The sequence below is a fragment of the Mya arenaria genome, chromosome 6 (genome assembly GCF_026914265.1).
Source record: "Mya arenaria isolate MELC-2E11 chromosome 6, ASM2691426v1".
Lineage (NCBI taxonomy): Eukaryota > Metazoa > Mollusca > Bivalvia > Myida > Myidae > Mya > Mya arenaria.
In genome coordinates, this window is record NC_069127.1 from 59,558,368 (window position 1) to 59,567,564 (window position 9,197).

General features: G+C 33.8%; 2 protein-coding genes across 2 annotated transcripts; one reads left to right on the forward strand and one right to left on the reverse strand.

The window, feature by feature from the left end:
* Positions 1 to 167: 167 nt before the first annotated feature.
* Positions 168 to 4,705, forward strand: LOC128236527 (uncharacterized). Its single transcript, XM_052951433.1, has 5 exons — positions 168 to 392; positions 2,078 to 2,226; positions 2,951 to 3,036; positions 3,519 to 3,752; positions 4,415 to 4,705. The coding sequence occupies exons 1-5, from the start codon at positions 267 to 269 to the stop codon at positions 4,432 to 4,434; spliced, it is 615 nt and encodes a 204-aa protein (XP_052807393.1). The 5' UTR covers positions 168 to 266; the 3' UTR covers positions 4,435 to 4,705.
* A 3,158-nt stretch (positions 4,706 to 7,863) lies between these two features.
* On the reverse strand, positions 7,864 to 9,197 carry LOC128237950 (uncharacterized). The gene is made up of 3 exons (XM_052953525.1): positions 9,092 to 9,197; positions 8,292 to 8,435; positions 7,864 to 7,964 (listed from the first exon to the last, which is right to left on the reverse strand). The coding sequence occupies exons 1-3, from the start codon at positions 9,195 to 9,197 to the stop codon at positions 7,864 to 7,866; spliced, it is 351 nt and encodes a 116-aa protein (XP_052809485.1).

Below are 9,197 nucleotides of genomic sequence, written 5' to 3' on the forward strand. Positions count from 1 at the left end.
ACATGATTAACGATATGAGCTTATACAGTCCTACAAATGCAAAGGAAAATTTAGTGCACAAAAGGTGTTCACCCTTGCGGCCTTAACATTATGACTGTGTATTGATTATGGATGATATTATCGTAATTGCATTGCATTAGTTGAAATCACGTTTGGAACATGTGTTGCAAATGTGAAATCATATATAAATGTGTAAAATACATCGCATAACCCAAGCAATTCTTCGTTGTTAAACACGTTGAATACATCTCTGCTAGAAATTAAAGATGAGCTGTTGGAAATTTGTGTTCGTTGTTTTGGCGTGTGTATTAGTAGCAGCTCCAACTGCTATGTCGGATCCTGAAACGGTTAAAGTTCCTAAAGGATTGAATATTGGTGACTTCGATAAATACGTAAATACTTTTTCTATTCTTTTTTGTAAATTATTTTAATATAACTTTGGTCATTTTTCAAAAAAAATGTTTTGATTTACAATAGATGTTTTAAAATGTATTACTTATGTTTTACTCAGTGTACTAAGATAACGACATCTTTCACAATGTATTGAACAGCAAATATTCAGTTAATTATGTAATCTAACCACAAGCGTATGTAGCGTGGGTATAAACATAAATTGATCGAAAACGATTGATGAATTAAAACTTAATATTTAAAGTTGAAGCGAAGTAATACCTTTTTAACAGTTCAACAGCTTTTTAAAAAACAATAATCAACATAACGTGTGTTCTTAATTGCTGTATTACTATGTCAAAGCAAAATGTGAAAATCTGAACATCACAAAACCACAATAAAGTGTGGTTATTTCCTAATATGGATTCTATATTCTCTACATGGTCCGATTTCGTATCTTAAGACAATCAGTGTACGAGAATGTGAAATGTTGATTCCTGGTGTTATATTGGAATTATTTGAATGGTCTTTCTGAGAAGAGATGTATTTATACGACCGAAATAAACACGCTTTTGTGAACCTGAAATATTGTTAAATTGGTCAATCTACTTCCAAGTATGAATATATAGAACAAAAATGCAAACTGTTAAACCCTTGTTTGTAGTGTATGGTTAATGGTTATTCCTCTGACATAGAAGTAATCTGTAAGCAATATTCTTTGAAATAATTTCAATATTATACGCGGTCACCAGGTAACAAAAAATAAAATTAAGGTCAAAGGCTAGATTAAAATAAAAGCTAATTTGAAAATCAGAAACCTAAACAATTAGATTACATGGACAATAAAGCAACTGCTTTGTTTGACGTTTCTTTGAGTAATAATTGATAAAGATAAGAAAATGGACTAAAAAGTAAACAACACATAGCTAAAATAAGCAGTCTTATTTTATCAATATAATGCCATGTTTACAAAAATATTTTTGGCTTGAATACATTCGCTTTTTCAACGCGCTCCATCGGTATCTGTCACATTTCTAAATCACTAACACTTTTGAAAATACGCCAAAACTTTATTTATACATGTACATGATTTCTATAAAATAAACTCTCTTTTTTTGGAAAACGTTATTCACGCTACGGTTTAACATGTGTCACCGTTTGAAGAATAACAGGGGCGCAGCTAGGACAATTTAAATGTATAGGCCATTAGTGTTGGGGGAGAGGGAAGGTGTAGTCCTTGTAGATGTTTTTCCAGTCAATATTATTTTTCTCACAGTATTTGCATGTGTTGCGTTGCGGTGTATATCTGGAGCCTTTTTAGTCACCAATACTATATTTATTGTACACTTAACTAAGTTTGACCGTCATTCAATAAGTTGTATGTACTTGAGAAAACTACGCTCAGTTACCTTACACGGCTGAGGAATGTTAAAATAGCCTAAACACTCTCACTCATTAGTTGTTTCGGCATATTTGAAAACGAAGTGCAGACCCGGGCCTACGTCACTGAACTATACATGATACCTGTAAGGCCAAATGATTTACTCTCATTATACCTTTAAAGTTTAATGTTTAGATACTAAACATTTTGCTACTGAGCATGTTTCCGTTGTTTTTCGCATAAATATTGTACAAAGGACTGCTGGCGACTGATGATTTTGTCTTGAAAAAAAGCCTTACATTTTAGATGACTGGAGCCTACTGGTCTCAGTTGTACTACTGTGTCCCTCTGATCAACGGAAGTGCACTGTATGTTCCCGACTTCAACTTTTTCGCTCGAGTTGACAAGATTGGTGACAACGAGTACTCAACCAACACCAAAGGAGATCTTATTAAGTAAGAAGGTGGTGGATGTCGCTGCTAACCACAGGCGATGTTGATGCTAAACTAACTTAAAACGTCAATGATTCGTAATTATATAATACCACTTAATCATGTAGGGACAATTACAGAGTTGCATATTTCATTAATATCAATAAAATAGTACAATTTAACCAAATTTCTATTTTCTTTGTTCATATTTTGGGAATTGTCATAGGTTACTCTTGACATATAACAGCACAATACGTTATCTTGATAAATAGTTTTTTATTTATATTAAACTTAATGCATTAATAGGTTTTACTCTTTTGACTAGAATGGTCAAAGTTAAAAAAGCAAAGTATTTGTGTACAGTATAAGGCTTTACAAATTGGGTTTTAATTGAATTGCTACAAAAAATTGCCCAGTTAGAAAGCGCCAAAATATCGCTTATACGTTTCAATCTTTATACATATCATATGTTGTTTTTCTGTTCTGTTTTTAACAGTAAAGTAAAATCAGTTAAACATAGTAATACATTAAAATAAAAAGATGCATCTATTAATTGTAACTTATATCATAACTACTCTTCGTTATTTCGTGATTTATGAACAAATGTTTGAATATCGGTCGAAATAATTTGCTTTTTTACCAAAACGCTGCCATTAAATACATTAAGATTAATATTGTGTTCCTGGTTGCTGGCAATAAAGTCATATGTGGTTTTCTCATATCAAATAATAATTGTTTATTATTTTAGTTCAGAGAATCAGCCTGAATGTATTCAACGTCCTGACAATCTAACCCAAACAACAGAAGACACAGCTGTATTCGAAACCAGCACAGGTAAGGGTTATGAGAAGGGCATGAACGGGAACCCGCCCAATGCAGCAATAAATTACAAAATGCAGCAGCAAATCATTCATATCGTTTGTGTGTGACGTCATTCCACACTTTTGTGTCAAATATATTGTATTTGTTGATGTGCCTTTAAAATGGAAAACTCGTATATTTATGATCAGTAAATTCTTCAGTACGGGTACGCGGGTACTCGCGTGTAAATGACGATTGGGTACCATTTTTCATTATTTCCACCCGTCCATGGTCTTTATATGCAAGAGCTTATGGCATGAACATGATGAGAACATGCTTTTCTGCCTGAAATTATCCAATCAAAAACAATCAGTATTAACAATCTTATCGAAGGCCGAAAAATAATTGCCCCTTTTTCGTTAAAGCATGCCAATAATTTGATAGGGCCTCCCATTGATGTGATATGATTATATTATAATTATGGTATTCGAATTGTAAAGTAATTTGTTTGGCAGGTGCATTGCAAGTATTCTGGACCTCTGACCCCACTGTGTATGTTTGGACATTACGTTGTCATGAACCACAAAACACTCGCCACTGCCATATATTAGATGTTGACGTTGGACTCCTTGTAAAAAACGTCCCTCATGACCTATCATGGAAGGACGTGCTCAAAGACCTTACATCGAAGACTAGGGTGGAGTTTGACGACGGAAACTTCAAGTGTTTCTTCGTTTATGGAGAGAGCTGTAAGTTCAGTTGTTTTTTTTTCTATAGTCTAGACCTGAGTAAATTTTGACAAACAGTCTTAAGTCTAGACTCAGGCACAGAGCAGTTAACTCTTAATATGCTCACAAATCACAATATTTACGTATGATTAACAAAATAATACATACAAGGGTAAAACATCAGTGTTAAAGTTAACGTTATAAACCGGTTCCAGTATAGACATTTTTGTACAAGCTTAGTCGTTGAAATTTCATATATAATTAATAATTAGAGGAATAAGGTATGGGACCAAACGACGATGAACAGAAACGTACAAACACATCACAACCATAAAGCCTAAACTAAAAATCGTAACATTTTGTTAACATCAACCTAGGCGTTTTTTATCTAAATTTTATCATCTTTATATGAGTTTAACCTTATCTTGATTTAATAGAAATGGAGTATTTAAATATAATGCTTTAATTTTACGAATTTTTCGTCCGTTGCAGACATAAATATATATGTGTATGTACAAGTATATTCATTGTGTGATTGAGACTATTGAAAATAGCCAATTGTAACATATTGTATTGATTTTATAATTTTCAAACTTTTGCCCATCATTCGACTAAAAGCATAACGTATATATTTGTAAAACATACTCTCATAACTTTCTTGTTCATGTATGTGAATGTTCCAGCTTTGTGTGATGAGTTATAAGACTGAAGAACGGGAAAGAGTCGTCAAGGATGATGGAAAACACTCGTTTCCCGATATATCTTCATGCCCCCAGATACGAACTTTATTGATATTAAAATTTGATTTTTTTGTGATGCTCTCAACAATAACTCGTAACTATTTTGTGTAAAAGTTTCTTAATCTATTACAATATCATTAAACTAAGGAATGAATATATCTACAGAACAAGCTGCTTTTACGGGTTGATGCCTTTCTTAACATTTATGTACAAGAATAAATAAACATAACTGTTCTTTCTCTTTTTCTGTTGATGTCTTGTGCCTCGTTTAACTAAATTTAAACTCCCATAACCAATGCTGACACATGTTGTTGTGTTTTGTTGTTTTTTTTTCTTTCTGTGTCATGATTTCAACAGACATATCATAAAGGTTGTTATCTGGGGTTTTTCGTTTACATGCCTCGTCTTAGAGGAATTTAAATAAAACTCTTAAGAACTTCAGTTACAAACACAGTAGTCAAAAATTCAATAATAAACCTTTTTACGGACACAAGGTTAGGTCTCAAACTATTCTGAACAAGAGACACGAGCGAGCAAACAACCCATACACACGGACAAACAGACAACACACACATCCAAACAGCTTACCGATCAGAAAATGAACTCCTTAGAACAGTCAGTTGAACTCGAGTATTCAAATATAAACCTTCTTTACGGACACAGGGTAAGGGCTCACACTACGCTGAACCAGAATCACGAACGAGCAAACAACACATACACACAGACAAACAGACAACACACACATCCAAATAGCTGACCGATAAGCGATTGGATTCCTTAGAACAGTCAGTTGAACTCGATTTAACTGCAACACGTGTATATTCTACAAGTTTATATGGCCATTACGTCACACGTATCCCTTTATTTATCAATAATGATTGAATTCAAGATAAGAGTATAGGTCAGAGCAGCTGCATTCGAAAGTTAAAATTACTAACGAAAAAAATATAGACTGATAAAATCAATTGAAGTATTGAACGATCGGATACAGACATCACATTCAACGTCCAGATACAGACATCACATGCAACGGCCGGAAACAGACAACACATGCAACCACCGGATACAGACACCACATTCAACGACTGGATACAAACATCACATTCAACGACCGGATACATTCATCACATTCAACGACCGGATGCAGACTTCACAGACATTAAAGACAGTTATATGACAAAGCTTGCCTTCAAATACAAGCTTTAAAACTAGATCTTCATATAGTCAAACATTTAAATGTTTTATTTTTTGTTCATTCTGTGTTTCCTCCTGGTTTGTACAACGATGCATTAAATGATTTAATGCATCGTTGTACAAACCAGGAGGAAACACAAAATGAACAAAAAATAAAACAATTATGTATACAATGCTGTGTGATATTATTCAGAATATCAATACAAAAATACTCGAACACTACGAAAAGACTATAATATACAAGGCCGCATCGGCTAGCTGAAAACAGTATACATGAACATAACCCCATGTCTCCAAGAAAACTATCCGCGGGCTTCAACGCTAACCTCAGTCGAAAACGGGGTTGACAATATTTTCGGAATAAAATGCTTAACATTTATCTTCATTAAGAGTATGATGACATGAGCTGTACTTTGGAAACTCTAACGCTCAGCTCTGTCGAAAAATGGCATACCTGTCAAAAATGGTAGTCAGTAGATGTCGCAGGGAGTTGAGAACAACACGATTTTGTTCTCGTAGAACTTTATGACATGAATCATGTAGAATAAAGCCGTTCCAATATTGGTTCAACTCAAAATTTGAATGGCCATAAAGTCGATCAGAAATTCTAACTGATGGAAGCATTTTAATTTAACGTGGCGGTTTGAGAATATCTCCATATAAATCAGGATGAGTAATACCATTTATGCTTAGGGATTTAGGACTGTAATTGATTTTAGAGAATATGACTTAATGCTCAATGATGAACTTTATAAAATTAAGCTTTTCCTCAATTCGAGATGTTTAAAGTCATGCTTTAACACTTAAGCAGTCCAGCAGTTATAAGTTGACTAAAGAAAGAAAAAACTCATCCGAATCATTGCGAATGAAACTAACATGAAATTGTGGTTGTCATCTAAGGGAATGAACTTGAAACTAACATATTATTAAGATTGCCATCTCAGGGGTTTTACTTGAAGCTAACATAACATTAAGGTTGCCATATAAGGGATTTTACTTGAAACTAACATGACATTTAGATTGTCATCTCAGCGGTTTTACTTGAAACTAACTTAAAGACATTACATCTAAGGGATTTTAATTGAAACTACCTTATTATTAAGGGTGTCATCTAAGGGGCTTTACTTGAAACTAACATGAAATTATGGTTGTCATCTAAGGGGATTAACTTGAAACTAACATAACATTAAGGTTGCCATCTACGGGTTTTCGCTTGAAACTAACATAACATTATGGTTTCCATCTAAGGGTTTTTACTTAAAACTAACTTAACATTAATGTTGCCATCTAAAGAGTTTAGTGAAACTAACATGACATTAAGATTGTCATCTAAGGGGTTTTACTTAGAAGACTAGAAGATCGTTGGATTATAAGTATCTTCCATGGCAGAGAGTGTAAGATAGGTTCATTCCGACCCGAGCGTAGGGTGTTTTGCGGAAACGAGGTTTACCGAGTTTCCGCAAAACACCCTGCGCGAGGGTCGGGATGAACCTATCTTACACGAGCGGCTATGGTAGATGCTTTTTCTCCCATCTCAGTTAAACAAAATTAAGTCAAAATGTATTTTTTGCTGGAACTCTTTTGTGCTTAGTAAAAATGAGTGTGTATGGATATGCGATAATTCATGGTCGTCATGGATATACGCGCAGTGATTCCGACTATGTTTATAGTCAAATCGGTCTTAGTTAAATAGTTCTTTTGAGAGTGACGCATTATTTTTGAAAGGTGTGTGAAAACTGTTTTATGGTGACATTTGAAGCGAGATATAGTTAACTAACGTTCTGAATATTGCCACAAGACAAGGTTTCCATGACGACAGTCTTCAACAAGGGAGGTAATTACAATGTGGTGACCATTAAAAAGCAGTTCCATGCGGGCATTTTATCTTCGCCCGTGGGCAAGATAAGAATTTCTAGCCTGGTTAAATGATTGGATCTACTTATCTGAGGTGGGAGAAAAATATTTCGGTACAGTCTAAAATAATTCTCACATTTGGAAATTTCTTAAAACTTGTTGGCATTGTTTCATTTATAATATTTCTGGAGGGAATAACATTAATAACTTTCATCTCCTCATGTAATAAACAGATCCAAGTTATAAAGATATTTGAAAAAGTTGAATTTGATATGGAAAATCTATCTGCAATGTCCTGAACCAAGAGTCCAACTTTCAGTCGCAAAAGCACAGCAAACAGTTGATCAATCAAAGTCAAACTTGAACTTTGTGGCTTCTGCCTGTCCTTCACTGGGGTATTGGCGCCATTCCAATATTGCATTTTTTGGCCTTAGGTAGAAGGAAGCTGAAAGGGAAATTTATAAATTATTTCATTATATTTGTATTGAATGAAATGGCTTAATTTGGCAGCTGCTAATGTCAGTGTTATGCTGGGTACTCCTATGTTAGCATCAAGAATGACTGCCGATATTCACCAAAATATTTAAAAAAAAAATAAGTATAATAATGTTAAATAATTATTTTGAACAATTGTATAGTAAATTCATAAGCAGCCACACCAGAAAAGGGTGATAATTCATGACTTGAATGATAATAAAATGCTGTAATGCTTCCTTTGAATGACTCATTTATTACCTATATAAGCACATGAAGACAGCAAAGGTTGGCAGACCAGAATAAAATCGTGTGGCCTTGTCATCATCCTTAATTATGTTGACCCCCCACTTCATCATCTTCAGCTCTTTCCTCAATCTTTCATTCTCCTCCCTCAGATGTTGGTTTTCCTCTATAAGAGGGTCTGTGTCACACTGCATGCCTGTGGAATATATATACTAAATTCAAAGAAATGCATATACTTGCTTATTTATTATTCACATGCAACTTTAAAGCTGCACTCTCACAGTTTTATAATATCTGCAAACCAATGATACAAGATTGCTGACATAAAAATCAGAGCATAGATATTCATATTTCTGTTCGAAAATTAATGTTTTATGGCTAAACCCGTTAGAAAGAAAAATGCATAAAACATCAATTAAAAAATGGCTCGTTCAAAGACAAAAAATAAAAAAGTCAAAATGGTAAATCTATGAGAGTGCAGCTTTAAACCGATTAATTTACAAATGATGTATTACCAGTATGTTGTAATGAAATTAATCATGCACTACACATTTTAGAGTAAATACTGAAATTTGAGTAAAAGCTATTATTACTTCATTTTCTTATGACAATGAAAAAGTAAGAAGTAAAGTAATAATATAAAGTCTTGAAAAATAACACAGTCATGCTGCATTGCAGCTTTCATAGTAGTGTGGATAACCATTGAGATGAGCGATGGTAATGGATTCAAATTATGGCCAAAAACGCTTGTTTATTTACACATTCTAATGAAATCAAACACACTGATGTCATAAAACAATCCTTTCAGAAAGTATAATTAACTCATGAAACAATAGCAGTGAAGTTAAGCACCTTTATCTTCTGTGAAAGTGATGGAAATATCATCATGGTATTCAATGGAACCTGTCTGAACAACTTCGTCAACAACACTCTTGCCATCTCCACAGTATGTGTGCAT